We start from the raw sequence: 27,573 nt of genomic DNA, 5'->3' as shown, positions 1-27,573 counted from the left end.
CATCCACAAGCGGGTGCGATGCGTTTTTACTAATGGTTGCTAAGAGATGTGGTTTGTAAACCTTCAGTTTTTTATCACGCGTGTGAAAAACGCATCAAAACGCATTGCTCCCGCGCGGAAAAAACTGGGACAACTGAACGCAATCACAGACAAAACTGAATGAACTTGCTTGCAAAATGGTGCGAGTTTCACTGAACGCACCCTGAACGCATCCGGAGCCAATCCGTCACGCTCATGTGAAAGACGCCTTACACCGCAGCCTTCGTTCGCTCATGGGGCAATCCAAATCTTTTGTCAGGTTAAAAAAAATGATTGTTTGCAGGCGGCAGATCATGGTGTCTAATCACAATCTGCTGCCGGCAAACAACGATTCAGTATAGGACAGAGCGATGGTATAATGATCGATCCTTCCTATACTGAGCAGGAGATCTCCGCTAGCGAGCAGACGATTGCTGGGAAGTAACGCTTCCCTCCCAAGTGCCTGTTAAATCGGGCTAATACACCCTTTAGTTGCTAGTTAGCAGCTATTCCTGAATGTTATATGTAAGGACTTGTTTTATCTGTCTTAGGGCTCATGCACACAAACGTATTTTCCCTTCGCTTCCGTTCCGTTTTTTTTGCGGACCGTATGCGGAACCATTCACTTCAATGGATCTTAAAAAACAACGTAAGGTACTCTGTGTGCATTCCGTTTCCGTTCCACAAAAAAGTAGTGCATGTCCTATTATTGTCCGCAAATCACGGTCCGAGGCCCCATTCAAGTCAATGGGTTCTCAAAAAATACGGAACACATCCGAATGTCATCCGTATTTCGCGGATCCATACTGTAGAAATGCTATTCCCAGCCTATATTGCTCATGTGTTTGGTGATTAATAAGTTACGGTTTCCGACCCGCAAAAAACGTATCGCATACGGAAACCATGCCTATATGTTTTGTGAAATAACGGAACAGAAGAGGACTTAAATCAGAGAAAATAAAACCTCAGATACGAAACAACGTATCCATGAAAAACGGACCGCAAAACAACAACGGTTGTGTGCATGAGCCCTTGGGCTACTTTCACACTAGCGTTTTTGCAGATTCCGACAGGGTTCAGCAAAAACACTTCCGTTACGGATAATACAACCATCTGCATCCGTTATGAATGGATCCAGTTGTATTATCTTTAACATAGCCAAGACGGATCCGTCATGAACTCCATTAAAAGTCACTGGGGGACGACCCATTGACTTGCATTGTGGGTCATGACGCATCCGTTTTGCTCCGCATCCTATGACGGAAAGAAGACTGCAGCATGCTGTGGTTTGCTCTCCGGTATGGGAACGCAACCAAACGGAACGCATTTTGGAGCATTCCGTTCTGTTCACTTACGTTTTGTCCCCATTGACAATGAATGGGGACAAAACAGGAGCGTTTTTTTTCCGGTATTGAGCAACTATGACTCAATACCTGAAAATAAAAACGCTAGTGTGAAAGTAGCCTTAGTTATCTGCATATTTTTCTTACATCTTCATTTTCTCTTATCTCAGATAACATTTTGGGGCTTTGGAACCGATCACGCAAGTTACAATGGTTTCAATGTACAATGGTCGTCCTGGAACCAATTAATATTGTAGCCTGAGGGACCACTGTATTTCAGCACCTCATGTAAGGGGATCACAACATTTTACCCCCCAAACAGTCGGACAGTTAAAAAGACGCCAATTCTGATTATGCCATTTGTTGCATTTCCCCGCAACAGGTCAATGTGCCATCTGCTAAGACAGGCATGCTCAACCTGCGGCCCTCCAGCGGTTGTAAAACAACAACTCCCACAATGCCCTGCTGTAGGCTGTTCGGGCATGATGGGAGTTGTAGTTTTGCAACAGCTGGAGGGCCGCAGGTTGAGCATGCCTGTGCTAAGATATATCTGGGACTACTAAGCCGGTGATACTATGGAGAGGACTTCTAGTGCTTGAGCGCACACAGACCCTACGCAGGCCGACTTCAGGAGAAAACTACAAAATCACACCCTCAGAATCAGCATCGTTCCACCCATCAGGCCATTGCAGCAGTTTATGGGGGTAAAACACAATGACACCTTCCCTTTAATACATTCTATGTCAGGTATTGTCCTTTTATATGCCCTCAGAGTGATGAACTCAAGCTCTGACTAATGCTTCGTGCCCACCGCCGACCGGGACTCTGCAAAATACAGATATCTTCCATGCGCATTCTGCATTTCTCTTGCTCCTACCAATAAAAAGGGCGACAGACAAAATAAAAGGAGGTGTACTATTTGCGGAATGGCCACAAAGATGCAAAAAAAAAATATGGAGGTCAGGGTGCCATCTGCCAAAAATACGGTCCTGTGCATGAAAAAAACTACATAATGCGCTGATGCAATCCTTTTCTCATAACTGCACATCTTCCGCTCTCCCCCATTACGTATTTCTATGGCCGCAGTGCGTCCACATATTCACATCCTAGCAGACGACCAAAACTCCAGCCTTGTGCTAAGCCTGAACTCAAATGACAACTAAATCTGTACATAAAGAACCCTCTGATTTGGGGGGTACATTTTGGGGGGATTCTGGATCAACATTTCTTCAATAAAACCTAACGCAAAACTGTTGTGCAACTGGCAACTACTAACTTTAGACAGCCCTTTCCATACGACATGTTGGGGGAGCCCGTAAACAGGACCCCCCTCTCCTCCATCGGAATTGAATGTTTACTGCCCTCCCCTCCTAGCAATGGGTGCCGCAGCAGCAAGACCACCTTCCTATCATCAGCTTAGTGTCAAGGAAAGTCGCAGCTACAAGTCAGAAAAATGAAGGCTAAATCAGTGGGTGCGAAGTCCTCTGACTACGCACTGTGCAGGGGGGCTGCATACCGAATTCATCTGATGATTTACTCATAGCATTGGGAGGGAAGCCTGCTTAAAGGGAATCTGTCACCAGCAACCTTCCCATCCAACTGTTTGCGTAGACACGTAGCTGGTTTTCCTTTGTTGATCCGAGGCTCCGTTCCAGAGTTACGATACGTTTTCTCTACTAAGCAAATTAAGCCTTTGGTGCAATGAGGGTGTCACCGTTGCTCTCATTTCACCCAAGCTCCGCTCTTTTCTGTGGCCAGCCTTTGCTTTTGCTGTGAGGGAGGGGCTGGCCACAGAAATGAGCTGAGCTTGGGTGAAATAAGAGCAACGGTGATGCCCTCGTTGCACCAAAGGCCTAATCTGCATATTAGGAAAAAGCTGCATAACTTGGGAACAGTTGAACCAAAGCCATGCGTCTGTGCACACAGGTAACTGGTGACAGGTTCCCTTTAACACATCGCTCTCTGCATCGCTGCCAGTCCTTTCCAGCAGCCTGAACTGGGAGGAAGCAATCTGATGAGCAGATATTCCCAATTCAGTCAGTGTAACCCCACATTCCCAGTTCAGGGTTGCTGTATAGTGGCTACACCAGTACCCCACTGGTTTTATCTTTTTAAGCAAAAGTTTTTCTAGGATTGTATTCTTTTCCAGCCTCCCTGCTCAATAACGGGTCAGACCTGAGATATATATATATATATATATAAATATATATCTACTTTCTATAGCTTTTTGTTCATGCTCCTGTTAATATGTACAGCTCTCGCGGCAGCTGAACATCCTATCCATTTCTTCAGATGAACATTAGTACAAGAAAAAAATATGATTCCACCATTGGCAGATCTGACGCACAAATGACAACAAAGGGGGTTAAATAAAACAGCTTGGCGAAAGAGCGAAGAGGAGCGTGACCTGAAGGTGCTCAGTCCAGGATCATTGCTGACAAGGCATTGAGGTCCCGCATGTAAGGATGCTCAGACAGGACCTGGTTGATTTTCTCCCTCTGTTGGGATTCAGGAAATATTCGTAAGAGGTCAACTTGTAGTGATAAGGTCTCATGATAAGTCCTCTGATGGGGGGCGACGGCCGCTGGGCGCAGCTGGTTCTGGAAGGCTGGACGGGATACAGGGGTTTTGTTTAGGAAAGTTGTGGGATGTGGTGTGTGATTGGTGACAGTTGGGAACATCCCGGAAACTGAGGTGTCATGGCTGGGGAAAAACACTCCGCTGTCCGATGGACGAGGGGTGGGAGGGTGAGGTCTGAGAAAAGGAGAGAGAGAACAAACAGGTAATCAATATGGAATATTAGTGCAAAAGGTCTCAAATACACACAGTAACATAGTAAAGGACATCCGTACATCCAGTGCAGCCTAATACCCTGAGGAAGACAGAACCCCCATAAAGTAGGAAACCATTTTCCTTAATTTTAGAGAAAAAAATAAATAAAATCCATTACCAAATCTGGTACTGTGAATAATTCCCTGGACCAGCACCTAGTAACTTTAACCTGTAATATTATTACACTCCATGAGGGGTATCCAGGCTCCTGTTCTCTTTTAGGCCTCTTCACTTGAATGGGTCCGCAAATCCGGAACAGAAGAATGGAACGGAACCACTACACAGGCATCTATGCCCCTTTTGTTGCGCCGCTAGCATGCCCGCAATATACCGGTCCTATAGGGCTGTGTGCTTTTATAGTGTTTAAAAAATGATATATGTAAATGACCCTGGTAAGGTGCCCAAGAGGCTGTACTAACCTTCTTGGTGCCCAGCCACGGCCCCCCTGTGAAGGAGCCCAGCACCGCCTGCGTCCTCCGAATCTCCTCCTAGCTCACAGTTAGATTGCCGTAATCTCGCGATGCGAGAGCTCGCGCATGCGCAGTGCCGGTAATTGTGTTTCTTCTCTGTGCTGGCATCAGCGAGATTACGGCGATCTAACTGTGAGCAAGGAGGAGATTCGGAGGACGCAGGCGGTGCTGGGCTCCTTCACAGGGGGGCCGTGGCTGGGCACCAAGAAGGTTAGTACAGCCCCTTGGGCACCTTACCAGGGTCATTTACATATATATATATATATATATATAATCTTTTTTTAAGCACAACAATAATATAAGATGTACACATCCTCCATTAAAAACATATTCTGCCATATTGCATATGCAAAATTACATTTTATTTCCCCTGCTTCTTAACATCCTAGCGGTCCTGTTTAGGAATGAGCGAACTTGTGTTTTACAAGTTTGAGTTTTATTACAATCCAGATATGGATTCCGTTACCACGGGCCATAACAGAATTCTATGACTCAATGCCTTTAAGAAGCCTATGGGCCGCATAACAGATCCTGCATAACAGAAACCAGACGGATCCGTTATGCTGGCCATAGACTTCTATTATGATGGAATGCATAACGGAATGCCTCTTTAAAAAGGCATTCCGTCATAGGGGTCCGTGGTAACAGAATCCATATTGGAATTGTAATAAAACCCGAACCCCCAACTTGAACTTGTAAAACACAAGTTCGCTCATCCCTAGTCCCGTTAAAATTGGAAAAACCCTCCCAAAAATGTCACTTTTTTGTTTGTTGATTTCTTATGTGGGTCTGCAGTAAATCTTGTGTGTTCTAGCAGTCATAACTTTTTAATTTCTTCTATATTTATTTTATTTTGCGGGATTAGTTGTAGGTTTTTTTAGGAACCATTTTGGGGTATATATAGTGATATAGTGTATTAAATAACTTCTTATTTTATTCTTGGGGAGAAAGATAAAAAAAAAAAAAAGATATTTTTACATTATTTAGTTCACTGTGTGGTAAAAATAACAATTTTATTATGTGGGTCCGTACAGTGATTATAATGTCACATCTAATATAATAAAATCCCAGTGTGAGTGCGCGGTGTCCGTGTCCGTCACCAGTTTTGCACGGCGTCCAATCAGGACACATCGCTCCACACAAGTTTCCCTGCAGCCGGACTGTGCAGCACCCCCCCCCCCCCTTTCCGGATGGCAAAGCGGCAGCAGGCAGAGTGTTAGCTGTAATATCCATTATGGAGGGGCTAAGCACCGGGCCGCTGCTCTGCTGTGGCAGCGGTCCGATGCTTGAAGGGTAAACTGAGGGAGCGAGCTCCCTCACTCCCCCATCGGGACGCTGAGCGAAGGAGATGCAGAGCGCGCAGCAACCCCCCCCCCCTCCTTTTAGGATGGCAGAGTGGCAGCGAGCAGAGTGTTAGCTGTAATGTCCAACTAACACTCTGCTTGAAACGGCACAGATGTCAGACATTTACCCCTTCCATGCCGCGGTCCTGAGACTGGCTAGCCTGGCAGCGGCCCGATGCTTGAAGGAGGGTTAATGCCCCCTCGCACACAAAACCCCTGCCCCCCCTTTCAAGATGGCAGAACGCGCAGCAGGCAGAGTGTTAGCTTTAAGGTCCAGCTAACACACTGTTTAAAACGGTCGACATCGGTGCTGGCACTGATGTCGGCCGTTTAACCCCTTCCATGCCACGGTCCTTAGGAACCGCTGTATGGAGAGGCTAAGCATCGGGCCGCTGCTCTGCTGTGGCAGCGGCCCGATGCTTGAAGGGTAAACCGAGGGAGCTCCCTCCCTCCCTCATCGGACCGCTGCGCTGTGGCAGCGTCCCGATGCTTACCATGGCAAGCAGACGCCTTCACAGGCATCCGACTTGCTGTGGTATATCTAAGGATACTTTCAGACTTGCGGCGGAGTGATCCGGCAAGCAGTTCCGTCGCCGGAACTGCCTGCCGGATCAGGCAATCTGCATGCAAACGGACGGCATTTGTAGACGGATCCGGATAAGTCTTACAAATGCATTGCAAGAATGAATCCGTCTCTCCGTATGTTATCCGGAGAAACTGATCAGTTATAGAATTTTTTTCTCATTTTGAAGGACGGATCCGGCATTGCGGTATATTTAATGCTGGATCCAGCACTAATACATTTCAATGTAAATGAATGCCGGCATCTGATCCGGAATTTTGGATGCTGCGGTATTTCCTCCGTCCAAAACGCCGTTTAGTGACTGAACTGATGACATCCTGAACGGATTTATCTCCATTCAGAATGCATAGTGTGAAAGTACCCTAAGCCTGATCAGGCTCCTGCTGCCAGGCTAGCCAGGCTTAGTGTGAGTTCAATACACTGCAGAACACTATATAGTGTACTGCAGTGTATTGTAAGCCATCAGACCCACTGGATCTTCAAGAACCAAGTGGGTCTGGGTCCAAAAAAATTACTTTTGGACCCTTAACAAGTGGGAGGCACATATTTGCAAACTGTTGTAATTCCTACACCGTTCACCTGATTTGGATGTAAATACCCTCAAATTAAAGCTGACAGTCTGCAGGTAAAGCACATCTTGTTTGTTTACAATCCATTGTGGTGGTGTATAGAGCCAAAAATGTTAGAATTGTGTCGATGTCCCAATATTTATGTACCTGACTGTATTAGGCATCACCGTGTCCGTAACAACCTGCTCTATGAAAAATAGTATGTGATCCAACCCATCTGGTGAACGCCGTAAAAACTAAAAGCCATTTTTTTTATCACCTTACATCACAAAAAACAGCCGCCAGTCTCGGCCACCAGCCACAGGCCCCAGTCTCAGCCACAGCCACCAGTCAGTGTGGTCAAGTTCTCTTGCCATTTAACATAGACTGTTATTGTAACGGGCTGAATGTCTAGTTTCTATTTATTTTTACTATTTTTCCTTTCCTCCTGCTGGCTGTCAGCTCTTCAGACTGAAGGGGAGGGGGGTGGCTGCTTTAGCTGCTCATATCTCTGGTTTGTACAACCAGTATTGTTTGAAAGCTGGCATTCCAAGCTTTCAAACAATGCCAGAATGACAGCAATATCTTCATTACATGGGAAGATATCACTGTTAGAAATCGGGATGCTGTGAATGCAGCTGAAAGTGAAAGTAAAAGCAAGTTTTTACGACTCGACCAGGCTTCTGCTACCATTGAGGAGATATCAGCATCTAAAGCAGCCCTGCCCCCTCCTCTTTCTGCCCGAGCTGAGCTCAGGCAGAACAGTTAGGTGGGTAAAGGGGTTGACTTATGAAGACAATAACTTTCTATATGCCCTATTAGGAATACAGACATCCTGGATCGCCCGTTTTATGTGCCAGAGTTGAGAACCCCTCTGTACGTACAATGGCATGCAGCGACAGGGGGATGTAAGAGGGAAAGTTTTTAACCCTTTGTGGCAGTTTTTTTTTCTAATATTTCCCTGGCAAACCCCTTTAAACCTCCTGTGTCATGGTTTATTCTAGTTCTGGAATAATAATTATGAATCAGGAATTCTAGTATGAACACACCTAGTTCCTTCCCAGTCTGAAACTTTTACTGCAATTCTTAACTCTCCCTCCCTCAAAATGTGTTCCTCACAATTGCAATGTTTACAGTCAGTCGTCCCAAAAACGTGGGCAGTCCGGTTCACAGAAAGCTCGGACCTGACTGAAGGGTAGAAATAAACTCGAGCCAAAAAATAAAAATAAAAGTTGAATTATTAAATTTTTTATTTTATATAAAATAAGACAGACACGTATATAGAGAAGAATGGGGCGTCCTGCTTGTCCACGCTGTAACTGCACTGGGGGTCATCAGTAATTACTTTCTCTGCCTGCACATCCTTCTGAAAAAATCAAATTCATCTCTGTATGATATACATATGGAGACATTTTTAAAACCGCCTCCCTGCCCTCTTTTTTTTTGTTGCTAAGTTTAGCCTATAAATGGAGAGAACAGAACTCCCAAAAACCCGACATGACGTCTTCCTCACCTGCGCTCAGGCTGCTGTTGGAGAAAATCATCCAGCTTTGGGCCGTGTCGTCCCAGTGGATCATCGGGGATCATGAAGATGTCACCGACAAAAGTATATTGCAATAACCTGAGGAGAAACATATAAAACACTATAAAAATAAGTCATGTTGTTCTTTAAAAAGGGGTTAAAAAGAGTACACTGAAGAAAAAAAAAAAAAAGTTCACAAATTGCCCCAGGGATCTGCTGTAATCTTCTGGGAAACCTGGCAGCAGGTGCACAGCTTCTCTCACAAGGGAAATGTGTTTGCAAGCGAGCTGCAGTACCTACAAATAATCTGCAGAGGTCAGCAACATGGCAAATGTGGGTTAATCCAAAGGCCATATAAAAGGATGTTATAGCAGGGCTGCTCTGAGGCAAGTAGGGGTTTCCTTCCCACGAAATATACCCGTATTTTTCGCTTTATAAGACGCACCTGATAAGACGCACCTAGTTTTCAGAGAAGGAAAATGGGAAAAAAAATATTTGAACTAAAAGGTGGGCTAAAACATTTTAATAAAACAACATGTAATGTGTAGACATTACCATACAGCCAACAGCAGCATTAGGAAACATTATTACTGTAATTAACGGAAAGATTTAGGACAATACTCCTCTAGTCATCTGGAAACCCCAAAAAGTCCTCACTACTGTCCGAACTCAAGCTCAGTGGCATCACCGTCACTGGTGTCTTCATACAGGACACCGTCTAGGGCATTACTGACGCCACATTTTTTTTAAGGATTTTAGAACAGTTTCATCCTTCACTGACTGCCATGAAGACTTCACCCACTCGCAGACTTGGGTGATAGTGGGCCTTTTCATCCCTCCACTGGGTGTAAGATCGTGATTCCCAGCAGCCATCCACTTATTCCACACCTCTCGCATAGAAACCTTAAAAGGCTGCAGTTGGCTGGTAAGTCCCCCCAGGAATGGCCGCTAGATGAGTGTTTACATCCTTGAACCTCTTTTTGTGGGTTCACTGATATGTGCCCTAAACTGGTCAAGCACAAGTAGGTCCGGTTTCTTCAGAAGCCCTCCAGGGCATTTGGGCCACACTTTGTCGACCCATATTCTCATGTCATTCTCATCCATGCACAATTACGCCTCTTGGAATCGCCTCTTTTGGCATGTTCTTCCTCTTGAAAATGAGCATTGGTGGCAGTTCGGTCCCGTCTGCGCAGCAGGACAACACAACCGTGTGATGGGTTTTCCCGTGTCCTGAGGTCTTCACCGTTACGGTTTTTGCGCCTCTCACATCAAAGGTTAATGAGACTTCATCCATATTCCCAAATCTGGCCTATTTCATAGCCATTTTTTCTTTCTTGCATCCAGCACATATTTGTGAAAAGAAAGAATCTTGGACTCATATTCTTTTGTCATTTTTTGCCCAATTCTAGTTTTGCTGCGCATAGCAAGGCCACATCTCCTCATGAATCTGTAGCACCATGATGGGGATCCAGTGAGCTCATCAATGCCTTTCTCTGCAGCTAGACGCTTGGCTTCATATAGGATCCTTTTTGTAGATACTGAGAAGCCATTGTTTCTGTGACATGTGATCTTTCATTTCCACGTCAATCTGTGGCCATTTTGCAGTGCGCCCACGAAAAGTGTGTTTGCTTTTATCTGCTTTTTGCAGCTGATCCTCCTGTTTCCTCCACTCCCGACATGTCTCTCAGCAGTCCTGTTTCCATGTTCTTTGCCGTATTTTATCACCTCCAGTTTAAAAGGGATCTTATATGAAAGCCTTTTCTGCTTTGACAACTTATTAAATTTGGATGCAGCAGGAGACTACAGTACGGTAGTTTTCTACAACAAAATACAGTAATAAAAGTACCGTCAGCGTTGTGTCCTTCATAGTCATGGGGACACTAGCTGAGCATATTAGTGGATTATGTGATTATAACCCCCATCATCCTAAAGAATACACTGATGTACTGTAGGTACTGCACAATGGTGTATTCTTAAGGATGAGGGGAGTTATAGTCACATTAAATATGAACACTGTCCAGGGACTGTACCAGTATTAGCTTACGGTAACTGATATGACTACCATATAAACCCCCTCATCCATAGGAATGCACCCATGTACTGCAGTAGATGGGTGGATTCCTATGGATGAGGGGGGTTATAGTCATATTTAAAATAAACACTGTCCAGGGACTGTTCTGTAATTGGCATGTGTCTATATTAAATATGACTATAACCCCCCTCATCCATAGGAATCCACCCATATACTGCAGTGCATGGGTGGATTCCGATGGACGAGGGGGGTTATAGTCACATTTGGCACACATTTTTCATTAGGGTACCATATATTGCCCCTGAGCTGTCCTCACCAAGGGACTCAGGCAGCAATCTACGGTACCAGGACAGGGGAGAGCTCATATGGCGGGAGAAATGTAGGGAGCTGAATGGGGGGGGGGGAGCAGGAAGCGCTCACCACCAATCAGCTGGATGGCCAGGCAGCACAGAGGAGGGGATCCTCCTGCTGCGGTGAGCAAAGGACGTGCGGGCTGGCGGCAGTACAGTGAATACAGAGAAGCCGCCAGCCCACCCAACAATAGCAAACGGCATGAATTGAAGCGCAGGCTGCCGGCATCATTTAGCAGTTAGTGAAGCCACCAGCCCGCCCAAGGTGCTGCTTAGTGCCGCAATGTATGTGCGGGCTGGAGGCTTCACTGAAGGCCAGCCTGTCCTAACTCCCGCCCGCCCACAGTTTCATGGCAGCTCAGGAGCAGTTAGTGAGCGCTCCTGAGGTGCCGCAGCCTGCACATTTGGGGTCACCTTTCGTTTATAAGACACACTGACTTTTTTCCTCCACTAAAGCAAAAAAATACGGTAATAGCAAGGCTGCTCTGAGGAAAGTAGGGGTTTCCTTCCCACAAAATATAGGTGGGGGACTTTACATATAGTTACTGTGGGCCTCCAGCATGAACACTTCCAAGATTTAAAGAGGTCTTCTACTAGATGATGGGGGTCCAAAACCAGGGACGCCCGCTGATCAGCTGTTTGAGAAGGCACCGGCACTCGCAGTAGCGCTGCGGTCTTCTCCAGAGGATAGGTCAGATCAGTTAAACATATAATCCCTTTAATCCCCTATCCACAGGATCACAAATCCTGTGTGATTGAAGTGGTTGCCGAGCATGCCCACTGCCTCCCCAATTAAAGGGGTTGTCCGGGTTTGACATAACCTCATCTTCACTCATTGAGCATGTCCGAGTGGAACCTCGGAGCATTTCTTGCTCCGATGCTCCTACTTGCCCTTCAACCTAGCAGTGAGCCCGGTGACATCATCGGCACAAATGGGCGGTCTTTAGCGATCTCCTAGGCTTTATTAGAGCCTAGGGCAGCGCTATAGACCGCCCAATTTGCGATGGTGACATCACTGGGATCACTACTAGGCGATAGCAGCGCAGGGCAAAAGGGGGGGGGGGGGGGGCCTTCAAAGCAAGAAATTTTCTGAATTCTGATGCTTCACTCATACATGCTTAATGAGTAAAGATGATGTTATGTCCGGATTCAGCTACAGACAACCCCTTTAATGTGTATGGGGTACAGCACTCTGCTATCTTCTGGAGCCGCAGTGTGCGCGTGTGACCACCAGGCCATACAATACAGGGACAGAGAACACCCATTCATGTGGTCGTGGGTGGTCCCAGTATTTAGGCCCTCAGTGATCACACAGTTATTCCAGTTTAGGCAGCTACCCATGGGCGCCCTTATGCCTCTCCCTTATTACTTACTAGCCATGGCTGCCACATGCGTTGCAGCAGGCGCCACTCCCAGTATGGAGGTGTCGGGGGAGCGAGTCTTGCTTCCTGTCCAATAGCTGCCACAGGAGACTGGTGGCCACATCATGTGTATATTGGGATGCAGAGTGTACATACTGTGGGGGAATAGGGTGGGTGAACATCCTATAAAAGGGGGCACAGCATACACAAGGTGTTTAGAGGGACAATAGGGTGTAAGTCTGGAGTAGAATAGGGTGTATATAGAGAAGGGCACACGATATGTCTTTAGTGCAGCAGGTATTTATTGGGGCACAGGATGAGGCATTTGCATCTGTGCCAATTTACAGTACAAGGCAAATAGCGGTACGAAACCTGTGCACAAATACGAGCACGCTGCTGACAAATCCACAGCATGTCCATGATGTCGTGGAAGAGCCACGGATTTCCACGGCAGATTTCACCCTTTTTAATGCACTATAAGCAAAATCTCAGGGTGGAAATTACCCTCCATGTGTGGATACTATGGGGGCCCCTAGTTTAGTGAACAGCCCAGGGCCCCTTGTACATGCGAATCTGCCGATGTGGACAGGTGATAAATGAGAACTGTGTGGAAATTATGGGCGAATGAGTAATGAAAATTGTCACAGACCTTTCTTTGATAATCTGGGTCCACACAGGAGATTCTACCACAAACTCCCGCAGGTTGTCGTTGGTGACTATGACTCCTCCAGTCTTCTCCGACAAGTGCAGAAGGAATCTGCAGAAAAAGAGGAAATTCAAGCCGAGCCGAACATTGCACAACCTCCTCCATCAGACCGCGTGGACCTCCATACAGGCACTCTGCTATAGGAAGGTCACTGTCCGCAGTCATAGACAGATTATACAGACACGGGCAGGACTTCTGCTTCCCATAGAGATTCTGCTTCAGAAAAGCTGTGTTCCAGTCTATGGAATTAACTCCTTAATGCTATGTACATTCATTACAGGCGCATGCTAGTTACCTCTATATATACACACACACACACACACACACACATCACACTAATCTTGTGGATAGAGATATACATGACACTGCTCCTGCCATGAATGGAGGCAACTACAATCCTGGCAGTTTGACAGCTTAGATGTCGCAGTCAATAGCAACTGCAGGAGGGGTGCAGGTATGTTACTATGCAGAGGAATATTAGCTGCAGTACCCGAGAACGACCACTAAACAGTGTGTGGCGCTGCGTTGATCCAGCTCTGTGTGCGGTTTACGTTATTAACACGTGATCGCGGGGGCGCCAGGTTTCAGATCCCTATTGATTTGATATTGATGACCTATTCTATGGATATATCATCAGTATCTTAGTCCTAGAAAACCCAGTTAAGGGGTTAATAAATATAATCCTAATTATTATTATTTTTTTTTTTTTTTGCCTTCCTCTGGATCAACTTGCAGGATAACAGGCCGAACTGGATGGACAAATGTCTTTTTTTGGCCTTATGTACTACTATGTTACTATTCTACTGATGGTTTATCTGAGCGATACAAGGCCTGTGGGACAGCGCCACTACTTGCTTATTCCGCCAAGCCTGGGTGATCATGTGCCCCATTTCTCCATGTTTAAGAGACGGCAATAGGCCCTGGAACCGTGCTCTCCATTTGGATGTCAGCCATTGCCAAGGGACCTGTGGTGTAGTTTCCGTCCCTTGGGCATAGCCTTGACCAACGCCAGTGACCACTCCAGAGTGTTGTGCCTCTGCAGAATCATAACTAATAAGATCTGTGCCTCTCTGAGTAACTAAAAGACCCATCGCACCCAGCACCCCACATCGCAAATAGAGATCACAGCCCCCCAAAGAATAAGAACACACTGTACTGATTGGGCCATGCAGAATAGAACTGAGGCACAAGCCCTGACTGCTCCTGAACCCAATATATAAATATATATATATATATCTTACACACCTGTCATCGTGTGCTGCAATTCGAGAGCCTAACACCGTCCTGGAAGGGGTGAAGGATAAGATTCCCAGTTCTTCCAGCTGCTGAAGGAAGTACTGCTCTGTAAGACGAGAAACGAGACGAACATTTACTTTCTCATCAACCAATGACAACACAGGCCTTACGAGTCTTTCGGAGTAAGGGCTCACACAAACTAATTTTTTTTCTTGTTTTTTAAACAGGTCCGTATGCGGAACTCCAATGGGTCTGTAAAATAAATAATGGATGCAATACGGATTCCAACAGTTTTTTTTTTTTGCAGACCGCAAAATACATACGGTCGTGTGCACAAGTCCTAAGATGCACCAAATTTATTAGGATGCGGCAGACCTTCTGACAGTCCGAAATGCGCTGCAATTTCATTTTCCTGTTTCTGACGTAAATTATAGTGAATCTGTCAGGCTACAGGAGGCCATGCTAATCCCTGCACGCTTGTAGAGAAGCGTAAGGCCTCTTTCACACGGGCGTTGCGGGTGATGTGCGGGAAAAGATGCGGGTGCGTTGCGGGAAAATGCACAATTTTTCCCTGCGAATGCAAAGCGTTTAATGCGTTTTGCACACGCGTGAGAAAAAAAAATCGGCATATTTGGTACCCAATATAACATGGTTATATATTTGGTCCCTTATAACATGGTTATAACAGAAAATAATAACATTCTTAATACAGAATGCATAGTAAAATGTGGATTGAGGGGTTAAAAAAAAATATATATATTTTTTTTATTAAACTCACCTCATCCACTTGTGCGCGCTGCCCATCTCGTCTTCTTTCTTCTTCTTTGATGACCTGGGAGGAAAATGACCTTTGGTGACGTCACTGTGCTCATCACGTGGATGGACCATGTGATAAGCGCGGAGCCATCACATGGCCCATCACCATGGTGATGGACCATGTGATGAGCGCAGTGACATCACCAAAGGTCCTTTTCCTCCCATGTCATCAAAGAAGAAGAAAGAAGACGAGATGGGCAGCGCGCACAAGTGGATGAGGTGAGTTTAATAATTATTTTGTGGTTTTTTTTTAACCCCTCCATCCCTATTTTACTAAGCATTCTGTATTAAGAATGCTATTATTTTCCCTTATAACCATGTTATAAGGGAAAATAATAAAGATTGGGTCCCCATTCCGATCGTCACCTAGCAACCGTGCGTGAAAATCGCACCGCATCCGCACTTGCTTGAGATTTTCACGCAGCCCCATTCACTTCTATGGGGCCTGCGTTGCATGAAAAACGCACAATATAGAGCATGCTGCGATTTTCACGCAACGCACAAGTGATGTGTAAAAAAATCACTGCTCATGTGCACAGCCCCATAGAAATGAATGGGTCCGGATTCAGTGCGGGTGCAATGCGTTCACCTCACGCATTGTACCCGCGCAGAAAGCTCGCCCGTGTGATAGAGGCCTAACAAGTCACAAATTATGGCGCAAATATGATGTTCACCAGAATTTTTTATTTCCCCCCCCCTAAAAATGGCATAAAACCAAGGATAAATCTGCCCCATTGAGCGGCTTCTCCATGCCCAGCTTGATTGACCCTATACGTAAACAGACCTATCAAGCTGACCATGCTGAGAAGCAGCCACAGGGTCTCATATCTCCCGCGACAGGGCATACCTACATTGCAGAGTAGGCGACGATTCACACGAACGCACCCCAAGATGTATTATATGTCGGTATTACTCGTGTGTGCCACAGCCTAAACTGAACTAACAGCATCATGGATCCCTATGAGGCTGCGAGTTCAGGAGAGTTGACTCTGCGGTTGGGCCATGACACATGTGAGTAAGGCCTCATGCACACGACTGTTATTTTGGTCCGCATCCGAGACGCAGATTTTGCGGCTTGGATGCGGACCCATTCACTTTAATGGGGCCGCAAAAGATGCGGACAGCACTCATGTGCTGTCCGCATCCGTTGCTCCGTTCCGTGGTCCGCAAAAAAAAAAATAACATGTCCTATTCTTGTCTGTTTTGAGGACAAGAATAGGCAGTTATATCAATGGCTGTCTATGCCGTTCCGCAAATTGCGGAACTCACACGGACGCCATCCATGTTTTGCAGATCCGCAATTTGCGGACCGCAAAACACACAACTGTCGTGTGCATGAGGCCTAATACTGACATATAACACATCCTGGGATGAGATTGTGTGAATAGCCCCTAAAACACGGCTCTCTGTAATGAAGGAGCCCGCTCGTCATCCAGCATCAGTCTGAAGAAACCCGACGTTTTCTTATAACAGAAGAATTTCCGCTCATTTCTATCTTTATTCAGGCAGGAAAATATGAAAAGTAAAAAAGAAAAGAAAATACTGCAGAGCAAAAGTTTCACTATGACGTCCATGAAACCGCAGCGACGTTACCCTGCAGCAAAACAAGCGATGGGGGGGGGGGGGGGGGGGGGGGGGGGAAGCTACTGAACATGCCAGCTGAATGACATCACAGGGCGTCCTGCAGAGTCGCGCTAGGGCCACGTCTCTAATCATTGTTCTCTATATTATAGTAGGGTCTGTCTCCCACCTTTCCACAGACCCCAAATGGTTTACAAATCTGAAATTTTCCCTGTCCAACTCCCTCTCAACTACTGTCCCAAGTGTCAGTCTTCACTGCAGTCTGGAATTCCATTCATGTGTCCATTTTAGGTGTGTATCGGGGGGAATATCTGTAATGAATGGACTTTGATAAAGTCGATTTAAATGGGTTTTCACGGCCTGTCCTCAGGATAGGTCATCAGTATCTGATCAGCTGTTTGAAGAGGCCGCTGTGGCCTACCAAGCACAGCGCCGTACGTTGTATAGTGGCTGCTCCTGGCATTGCAGCCTAGGCCCATTCAATTGAATGCGACTGAGAAGCACATAGGTCATGTCATGTGACTGATGAATGTGACGTCACTGGCCTAGGGAGGGACCGCAGCGCTCAGCACAACCCTCTGCTGATCGGATGAGGATAAGTCGTCAAGATTCCATTTCCGGAAAACATATTCTAGCACAAAGTGACGCCATCATCCTCAGTAAGCCACGCTGCGTCCGAGCCTGAAACCTCTGTATGGCAGTCACACACAAGTGATGACCTGTGACCCCCGCATTACCTGTGATGTTGGGATCTCGCTTCGTTCTCCATTGAGGAACAAATACTGTGATATTCCGGTGTCCTCTCTTCCAGAAATATTCCACCGATATTGCAATTCCTCGGCAGGAGAAGAACCTCTGTAATCCGTGTCTGCAAGAAGCAAACGTGAAAGTGTCACCAACTATAACTCCTCAATTCAGGGGATTACACTAAGTGTGTGGATGACACTAATTAGTGTTACAGTGCACACATTGAACAGTGAGTGCAGCTCTGGAGTACAATACAGGAGGTAACTCAGGATCAGTACAGGATAAGTAATGTAATGTATGTACAGTACACAGTGACTGCACCAGCAGAATAGTGAGTGCAGCTCTGGAGTACAATACAGGAGGTAACTCAGGATCAGTACAGGATAAGTAATGTAATGTATGTACAGTACACAGTGACTGCACCAGCAGAATAGTGAGTGCAGCTCTGGGGTATAATATAGGATGTAACTCAGGATCAGTACAGGATAAGTAATGTATGTACACAGTGACTGCACCAGCAGAATAGTGAGTGCAGCTCTGGAGTATAATACAGGATGTAACTCAGGATCAGTACAGGATAAGTAATGTATGTACACAGTGACTGCACCAGCAGAATAGTGAGTGCAGCTCTGGGGTATAATACAGGATGTAACTCAGGATCAGTACAGGATAAGTAATCTATGTACACAGTGACTGCACCAGCAGAATAGTGAGAGCAGCTCTGGAGTATAATACAGGATGTAACTCAGGATCAGTACAGGATAAGTAATGTATGTACACAGTGACTGCACCAGCAGAATAGTGAGTGCAGCTCTGGAGTATAATACAGGATGTAACTCAGGATCAGTACAGGATAAGTAATGTATGTACACAGTGACTGCACCAGCAGAATAGTGAGTGCAGCTCTGGGGTATAATACAGGATGTAACTCAGGATCAGTACAGGATAAGTAATCTATGTACACAGTGACTGCACCAGCAGAATAGTGAGAGCAGCTCTGGAGTATAATACAGGATGTAACTCAGGATCAGTACAGGATAAGTAATGTATGTACTAGGTGATTTCTAAGTAGATGGATTTCTATATAACCTGTACAGTGCCATAGGTTTAGACTGCACTGATTAGGACACAACCGAAATAACCTTCCACACAAGCTCTGGGCTCCTCTGTAATACCGCTACTACCAGCTGCTGCTGACACAGTGACAATGAGAGTCATAAGACTGATCAGCAATACTATGCAGCACACTGGTGCTTTCCAGCTGCAGCAGGACTACAATTCTCATCATGCCTTGGGATTTGTGGTTTCTGTAACATAACCGGATACGCACGATGGCAGCTCCCCTCCAGTCATCGACTACCCGCATGTGACTGGCGTCACAGAGAACAGATGTGACTCAGACCCACCTGCCCGCTGACACGAGATCTCACAAATGTTCACTTTCTCAAAATTAAAAACATTTCTAATTTTACACCAAAACCTACTGTTCCCGAAACATTGTGTCACCAATAGAGAAACTATTGAAAGTAATGAGTCTCACTCGTGTAAAGAGGCAAAACCGTGAGCAAGTCATAAGTAACCCGCTGAAATACCGTTAATCATAAAAAATGACTAAGGCCTCTTTCACACCGGCGAGTATTCCGCGCGGATGCGATGCGCGAGTTGAACGCATTGCACCCGCACTGAATCCCGACCCATTCATTTCTATGGGGCTGTTCACATGAGCGGTGATTTTCACGCATCACTTGTGCGTTGCGTGAAAATCGCAGCATGCTCCTCTTTGTGCATTTTTCACATAATGCAGGACCCATAGAAATGAATGGGGCTGCGTGAAAATCCCAAGCATCCGCAAGCAAGTGTGGATGCGGTGCGATTTTCACGCACGGTTGCTAGGAGACGATCGGGATGGAGAACCGATCATTATTATTTTCCCTTATAACATGGTTATAAGGGAAAATAATAGCATTCTGAATACAGAATGCATAGTAAAATAGCGCTGGAGGGGTTAAAAAATAAAAATTTAACTCGCCTTAGTCCACTTGATCGCGCTGCCCGGCTTCTCGTCTGTCTCCTTTGTTGAACAGGACCTGTGGTGAGCATTCATTACAGGAACAGGACCTGTGGTGACGTCACTCCGGTCATCACATGATTCATCATCATGGTAAAAGATCATGTGATGACCGGAGTGACGTCACCACAGGTCCTGTTCCTGTAATGAATGCTCACCACAGGTCCTGTTCAACAAAGGAGACAGACGAGTAGCCGGGCAGCGGCGATCAAGTGGACTAAGGTGAGTTAAATTTTTAATTTTTATGTTATAAGGGGAAATAATACAATCTACAGAACACCGATCCCAAGCCCGAACTTCTGTGAAGAAGTTCGGGTTTGGGTACCAAACACGCGCGATTTTTCTCACGCGAGTGCAAAACGCATTACAATGTTTTGCACTCGCGCGGAAAAATCGCACGTGTTCCCGCAACGCACCCGCACATTTTCCCGCAACGCCCGTGTGAAAGGGGCCTAATATTTCTACATTCTACTTCTATACTGACAAAACCAAAAGCTTTGCTAAAACAACTATTAAAAAGGGATCATCCAGTCTGTCATGATACAGCTTAATTATCACACAATAAAAAGATCTGAAATGTTCTCAAATACTTTATAAGCAAGCAGAGATCTTGAAAAATGTACAGATTCTATATTAGACCCAGAAAGCAAAAACCTCTCCTCACCCAATACATGCAGTGTAGACCAGGGGTAGGGAATCTCTGGCACTCCAGCTGTTGTGAAACTACAACTCCCAGCATGCATACTTGCTCTGCTCTTCTAAGAACTCACATAGAAATTAATGGAACATGCTGGGAATTGTAGTTTCACAACAGCCGGAGTGCTTAAGGTTGCAGATCCCTGGTCTAGACAATCCTATGTGAGTTAGGCTACATTCACACGACCGTATGAATGGGTCCGCATCTGTTCCGGTGCGGACCCATTCATTTCAATGGGGCCGCAAACATGTGGATAGCACACTGTGTGCTGTCCCCATCTGTAGTTCCGTTCCGCAGCTCCACAAGAAAGATAGAAAATGTCCTATTGTTCTCTGCAATCGCAGACAAGAATAGGTATTTTTTATATAGCGTCACCCCTGTGCATTCCAAAATATGTGGAACACCTACGGCCGGTATCAGTGTTCTGCAAATCTGCAATTTGCGGACCCAAAACACGGCACGATCGTGTGAAGGTACCCTTAATTTGCTACAATGTATCAGTGCAGGTAATATGTATCAGTCAAGGCTGTTCAGCTCATAGGGCCGGTTCACATTGCAGATTTTGACGCCATGTGACATCACTGTACCTCAAGTCAATGGAGCTGATCTGCAATACCAGGCATAGCCACTATACAATGTATGGCGCTGTGCTTGGGAAGCTGTGAAGAGGCTGGAGAGATCCAGTGAGTGCTGATCAAGAGCTGATCGGCCGGGGTCCTGCAGCCAGATCCCGATGAACTGATATTAATGACCTATCCTGAGGATAGGCCATCCATATCAAATTCCTGGACAAACCCTTTAAGCAGTACAATAGCGTTAATATGAAACACAAGAGCTGACTATCATGTATGATAACATCCATCTACAGTTTTGCTTTCGGTATTTCTCTGGTTTCTGCGCGATGCCATCCTCGATCAGATACCCCGAAGTGTATTCTTGTATTGTGACTCATGGACACATGAAATCTTCCACTTGTCATGTATTGTGACTGCAATCATCACACGGCTGAATGGGCGCTGCGATGCTTTTTTCTGAATCCCTCATGAGTTTCACTCATATGACTCGGGCTTCTCATCTGATGATACCGACACCACAACAACCAGGACAGCACGGACCTCACTAGAAGGTTGTGCTCCAGCCAGAGCCCTGATCTCACTACAACAAAGAGCACGGCGGCGTTGACCCCACAGTCTGGAGAAATCCGAGGACTTGTGTAGCCAACGGACCTAGTAAACTCTAGTCCCCAAATTTCTACTTTCCTGCCTATGGAAGTGCTTATTGTCTGACTACTTCAGGCGTGATTATCTCGTAACCTCCCTACAGCAATAGGGGAGAGATGAAACGTGTGAAGACAATCAGCGGAGTACTGACCTCATAGCCACATTGCTTCCATCGATAATGATGTGTCTGAGATCCGCTTTCCCGGGCTCATTCTTTAACTCTAGTTTATAAGGCGTTTTAATTGAATTGAGGAATATTTGAACTCCAGTTACAGATGGCTTCAGGTTGTCAGACTTGTCATTCTGTACACGTACTGGTGGATAAGTAGGACTGGAGGATTTGACAGGGATCCGATTCGTAACTTTGACTGGAGGCAGGTTGGATGGTCCGGGTCCTTCTAGGGCCAAGGCAGGTCTATTCCTTGGAGGACTAGAAGCGCCTCTTGCAACAAAGCTTATATTTTTTGGTAAAGTCACTTCCATGTCTGGTTTCTTAGTTGCAGATCCTTCGGTACCTATGGGGCTGTTCCTAGAGACTCCATTACTGCACGCATATGTCCTGACGGGATCTACAATCACCTCCTGCTGCGGCTGCGATTCCTTTTTGGCCTCTTTTTGCTGACTGCGGGCATTAATCTCCATCTGGCTCTTCGCCATCGGCACCTTATTACATTCTTTTTCTATTTGTTCAAGAAGCTTTAAAGGTTCCTCAAACTGCCCCAAGTCACAGATAACCTTTTCAACCACTTCCTTGAAATAGCCCATGCTTATGAAAAAGTTTACAAGGATCTTGTATTCCGTTTCGGCGCTTACGCTGTAGTCGTTCTCCACAACGATCAACGAGTCTTCGCTGGAATCAGATACCAAATCAATAAAGGGGACATCAGACTTAGCGCGAGTTCTGGAGATGGGACCGTCCAACTGGATGCCTTCTAAGGAGAAGGGCTTCTTCAGACGTCTTTCTTCATTCTCTGAGCCACGTCTCTTTGTCCCAGACATGGAGGCCGGGTTTGGTTGCGTTTCTGGTGCACCGTAAAACACAGAGTCCAGCTGGTTGGTCAGCTCCGTCACGGGGGTACACGTGTTTCTTCTTGACTGGTCAGTGCACTGACTAATATGGGACTGGGCTTTTGCATTGGTATTTACTATGGCGACTTCGAGATCTGCATCACTAGCAACTGAAGAACACTGTTCCTCCAACGTCAGGTTCAGCAGCTCCTCCTTTAGCGCGCTGGGCAGTAATAGTAAGTCCATTGTGTACTTATCTGCATTGCGTTCCACAAAATCTTTAAAACTCCGCTTTACTTCCGGTTCTCGGCCTTGGGGTGAACTTTCATTGTTTCTAAAAAGTCTAACAAACTGTTGGATGTGACTCTGGGCCAAGACAACGGGTTCTGTTCCCCCTTTAATACATAGGACGCCAATTTCCACCATGGCGACGTGAGCACAAGTGTCCGTAATGAGACGGTTGAGGAATAAACTCTGAGCGCCGGCAAATATGCAATGCATCTCCTTGGGGTAGGTGTCCGTTATCTCCATCTCAGGTTCACAGAGGCCTTTGACGTACTCCTGCAAGAGAGAAAAAGGGTCAGATCCTCCTGCAAAGTAGGGTTGTTTCAGGTATCGAAATTTCGATACCCAATCAATACTTTTGTACACGTTTCGATACGATACGAAGAATTCCCATTTTTTCGATACTGGGCTGCGCAGTCTAGTATCACAGAACTTGGAGTGCGCTGCTGTCAGCGTGTTCCAAGTTCCCTCAGCAGCACATGGGAGAAGGAAGCAGTCTCTCCCAGTCGTCCCCCCCCCCCCGTACCTCAGCTGCCAATGAGGAGAGACGGGAGGAGGAGGGGCAGGCGCACTGCGCCACCAATAAAAGTTAACTTCTAATACAAATACAGGAGGCGGTGCCCAGCCTCTATGACAGGGCGCTGCGGGGTTAACTGCCGCTGATCGCAGCTCTGTCAGAGGCAGGGTGCCGGCTATGTGATTCTGCCGGTACCGCCTCCTGTATTAAAGGTTAACTATCATTGGTGGGGCAGTGCTCCTCCTCCCCCCCAGTATTAAAAACATTGGTGGCGCAGTCTGCCCCCCCCCCCCCCCAGTATCAAGATCATTGGTGGCAGTGGCCACAGGGTCCCCTCGCCCTCATTTGTGGCAGTGGCAGCTTCTGACCGGAGCCCCAGCAGAGTAATCCTGGGGCTCCAATCAGTTACCATGGCAGCCAGGACGCTACTGAAGCACTGGCTGCCATGGCAATCTCCCTGCTGCTGTGTGCACTATGCACAGGGCAGCAGGGAGAGTGTGAAGTCCTATTCACCCTGATAGAGCTCTATTAGGGTGAATAGGACAAGGGATAAAAAGATCCTAGGTTCTAGCCCCTAAGGGGGGAAATAGTTAATAAATAAACAGAAAGAAAAAAAAAAAAAAAAAAGTAGAAATAAAAACTACACCAAAATATTAACTATAAATCACCCCCTTTCACAATTTTACATATAAAATATATAAACAATAAATAAACATATCACATATTGCCACGTCCGAAAAGCCCAAACTATTAAAATATAAAAAAAGAATCTCCTATACCGCATAACAGAAAAAAAACTAAATAACAGTGCAATTCACAATTTTTTTTTGTCACCTTGTCCCCCCCAAAAATAGGATCTGACTGTTCGATTATGAGCCGGATGTCCCATAAAATAAAAAATGCATGCGGTTTTTTTTGGGCGTTTTTTTTTTTTTTTTTCGCGTGGTATCGAATATCACAATACTTTTTTATGGTATTGAAACCGAATCCAAATTTTGGTATGGAAACCACCCTACTGCAAAGCACATAGGGTAGTGGGAGACCGAGGATAGCAAAAGACCATGGCGGCCATCTAGCCTATATATGATGGATACAGGGGACTCCTTAACACACTACCGGAAAATGTAAAAAGGAACACCTGGAAAACGTAATAGTTTTGAGCGAAGATTAAAAAAAAAAAAAAAAAATAATAGATTGCAAGTGGTGCCTGATCAATGATCACACAACCAAGGTTTTGGGTTCTGCAGCAGGGTATATGTTGAGGTCACATTAATACTGGGTGGCTTCTCCCCTTGCTGCCATGTAGGCTGCTTCTCCGGCATGGTAAGGATCATAAAGATGCTGGACATACTTCAGTGATCATTCTAGGCTACTTTCACACTGGCGTTTTGGCTTTCCGCTTGTGAGATCCGTTCAGGGCTCTCACAAGCGTCCAAAACGGATCAGTTTTGTCCTAATGCATTCTGAATGGATAAGGATCCGTTAAGCATCAGTTTGCCTCCGTTCCGCTCTGGAGGCTGCTTGCAGCGTTTTGGTGTCCGCCTGACGATGCGGAGGCAAATGGGGACGGATCCGCTTTCACTGACACAATGCAAAACGGATCCGCCCCCCCCCCCCCCCCCCCCCCCATTGACTTTTAATGGTGTTCAAGACGGATCCGTTTTGGCAATGTTAAAGGGTTTCTGTCACCCCACAAAGCTCTTTTTTTTTTTTTTTTTGGATAGTTAGATTCCTTATAGGGCGATATAGGAGAATATAATAGTCTTACTTACTTTCATGCGGCCGATTCTTTATAAAACGAAGTTTTATAATACGTAAATGAGGGCTCTACCAGCAAGTAGGGCGTCTACTTGCTGGAAGCCGCAGCAGCAATCCGCCCCCTCGCCGTGTTGATTGACAGGGCCAGCCGGGATCTCCTCCTCCGGCCGGCCCTGTCAGTAATTCAAAAATCGCGCGCCTCTGGTCATTCGGCGCAGGCGCTCTGAGATGAGGAGGCTCGTCTCCTCAGCACTCCCTCAGTGCGCCTGCGCCGATGACGTCTTCTCTTTCGGTGATGTCATCGGCGCAGGCGCACTGAGGAGACGAGCCTCCTCATCTCAGAGCGCCTGCGCCGAATGACCAGAGGCGCGCGATTTTTGAATTACTGACAGGGCCGGCCGGAGGAGGAGATCACGGCTGGCCCTGTCAATCAACACGGCGAGGGGGCGGATTGCTGCTGCGGCTACCAGCAAGTAGACGCCCTACTTGCTGGTAGAGCCCTCATTTACATATTATAAAACTTTGTTTTATAAAGAATCGGCCGCATGAAAGTAAGTAAGAGCATTATATTCTGCTATATCGCCCTATAAGGAATCTAACTATCAAAAAAAAAAAAAAATTATGAGTTTTGTGGGGTGACAGAAACCCTTTAAAGATAATACAAACTGATCTGTTCTGAACGGATGAACAGACGTTTGTATTTTCGGTGCGGATCCGTCTGTGGAGATCCATGACGGATCCGCACCAAACGCGAGTGTGAAAGTAGCCTAAGCTCTTTCATCTTGGAGCCGTAATTCAGACAAAGAGTTTGCTGGCTGCTGTACATGGAAGCTCCGTCGCCCCTTCCAGTCCCAGTCATTCTCAATGGGGGAGAGATCTGGTGATGGAGCTGCCAGGGAAGCTGCTGGAGACCCTGAAGAGCATGTTGTGTAGTGCGAGCAGTCTGTGGCGGCGTTATCTTGGAACACCACATTTCCTAAAAAAAAGGCAGTAGTACTGGTTGACGATGCCCTGGACATAATGAAGGCTGGTCAATGTGCCCTCCATCAACACCAGGCAGTGGCCATAGGTAATGGTGCCATGACACCTGGTGTTGGTCCTGTGTGTCCCAGCACTATGCATGAAGACCATCTCCTGCCTCCTGAGAACTCTGATGCGGCCATCGATGGCAAACAATAGTGTTCAGTGATAAAAGCAATAATGGAAGGTTCTTCCTTGGCACTAACGATGGCTGGAGAGCAGCAAAAGGGGAGATGGCACCCAGTATTGATGGGACCCTGCCTCAACATATACCCTGCCGCAGACCCCAAAATAAAGGGGGCACCACCTTGGTTGTGTGATGATTGCCTGCTAGTGGTGCCTGGTCAATCTTTGTTCCTTTTATGATATGTCCAAAGAGGACAGATTCCAGATTAGTGTGTCCTCTGTATGTATACGAATGCTGCAGCAGATCAGCCCGCCTGAGGACTCACGTTTCCAGCAGATGTTTATATATATATATATTATATATATATATATATACCAATGCCGACCACCTGGCAGCACCTTACTAGCTCCATGTGCCACCGCCGGACTGACATTAGGAGTCACCTTCATACCCAGCTCGTGCTCACATTAATTCAGTCCCGTGTGTGCAGACATCCATGACACCTGTAGACGCCTTAGGCTGGATTCACACCTGAGCGTATTCGATAAGCGCTGTTTACAGGCGTTTTTAAGGCGTATTTTGGGGCGTTTTTGTATTTTGGAAACGCGCGTCGTACGCGCGTTCTTGCTATTGACCACAGAGGCGTACAATGAAAAACAGAGGTGTTACGCGCGACAATACGCCCCAAAGAAGCTCCTGTACTTCTTGGGGCGTAGGGCGTTTTACAGCGCGTTCGTACGCGCTGTAAAACGCTCAGGTGAGAACCATGCCCATAGGGAAACATTGGTTTTTGCCTGTTGAACATTTTACAGCGCGTAGTAACGCGTTGTAAAACGCTCAGGTGTGAACCTAGCCTTAATGTGACTTCTGGGCTAGGATATAAATTTACCTAAATACCCCGGCCAGGGTAAATATACTTGTTTGTGCTCCCCTGGCTCCCAGCATCGTGCCCCTTTCCCCATTTTACACCCCTGCTTTATAGTGACTGCTATGTGAACATACCCTTCTCTATGCACCTTGAAATCAGAGGCTAACATTTGGTTTTCTGCTGTGGTTTTGCATTAACATTTCTCCAGACGACGCACGTACCTCGCCATGGCGAATGTGCAGAAACAGTGTCACGTATGAATGCCAACGTGGACACCCACTGGAAACAATGGGACACACATGTGACGCAGAGTCTGACATGGGATACATTTTTTTTTTCACCCCCCTTGTCCGCCTACAACATGGGGCCACTTTTAGGTTTTTTCCAGGGCCAATCCGCCCCTGGAGTCCATTGTATTGTTGAGACACTTTATATAGATTGGGAAATTCAATCTAAGGAAGAAAAAAAAAAAAAAAGGATGAATGACCGGCTGCGGAGTCACCATGAATTAGCTTCT

The 27,573-nt window shown here is 46.3% G+C and overlaps 1 protein-coding gene across 2 annotated transcripts in view; it reads right to left on the bottom strand.

The window, feature by feature from the left end:
* Positions 1–1,505: 1,505 nt before the first annotated feature.
* Positions 1,506–27,573, bottom strand: part of N4BP1 (NEDD4 binding protein 1) — a 29,635-nt gene continuing 3,567 nt past the window's right edge. The window contains exons 3-8 of one of the 2 annotated variants that reach the window (XM_040410537.1): positions 21,625–23,042; positions 17,479–17,609; positions 14,354–14,450; positions 13,052–13,159; positions 8,651–8,758; positions 1,506–4,115 (exon numbers count right to left, since the gene is read on the bottom strand). In XM_040410537.1, the coding sequence (XP_040266471.1) occupies positions 3,779–4,115; positions 8,651–8,758; positions 13,052–13,159; positions 14,354–14,450; positions 17,479–17,609; positions 21,625–23,042 (2,199 nt within the window). In that variant the 3' untranslated portion in view covers positions 1,506–3,778. Of the gene's footprint in view, positions 4,116–8,406; positions 8,504–8,650; positions 8,759–13,051; positions 13,160–14,353; positions 14,451–17,478; positions 17,610–21,624; positions 23,043–27,573 lie in introns of those variants that run through there. The other variant, XM_040410538.1, reaches the window with a different exon arrangement.

The sequence above is a fragment of the Bufo bufo genome, chromosome 10, assembly GCF_905171765.1.
Source record: "Bufo bufo chromosome 10, aBufBuf1.1, whole genome shotgun sequence".
Classification (NCBI taxonomy): domain Eukaryota; kingdom Metazoa; phylum Chordata; class Amphibia; order Anura; family Bufonidae; genus Bufo; species Bufo bufo.
The sequence above is the reverse complement of the archived record's forward strand: the minus strand, read 5'-3'. Positions and strand labels throughout refer to the sequence as shown.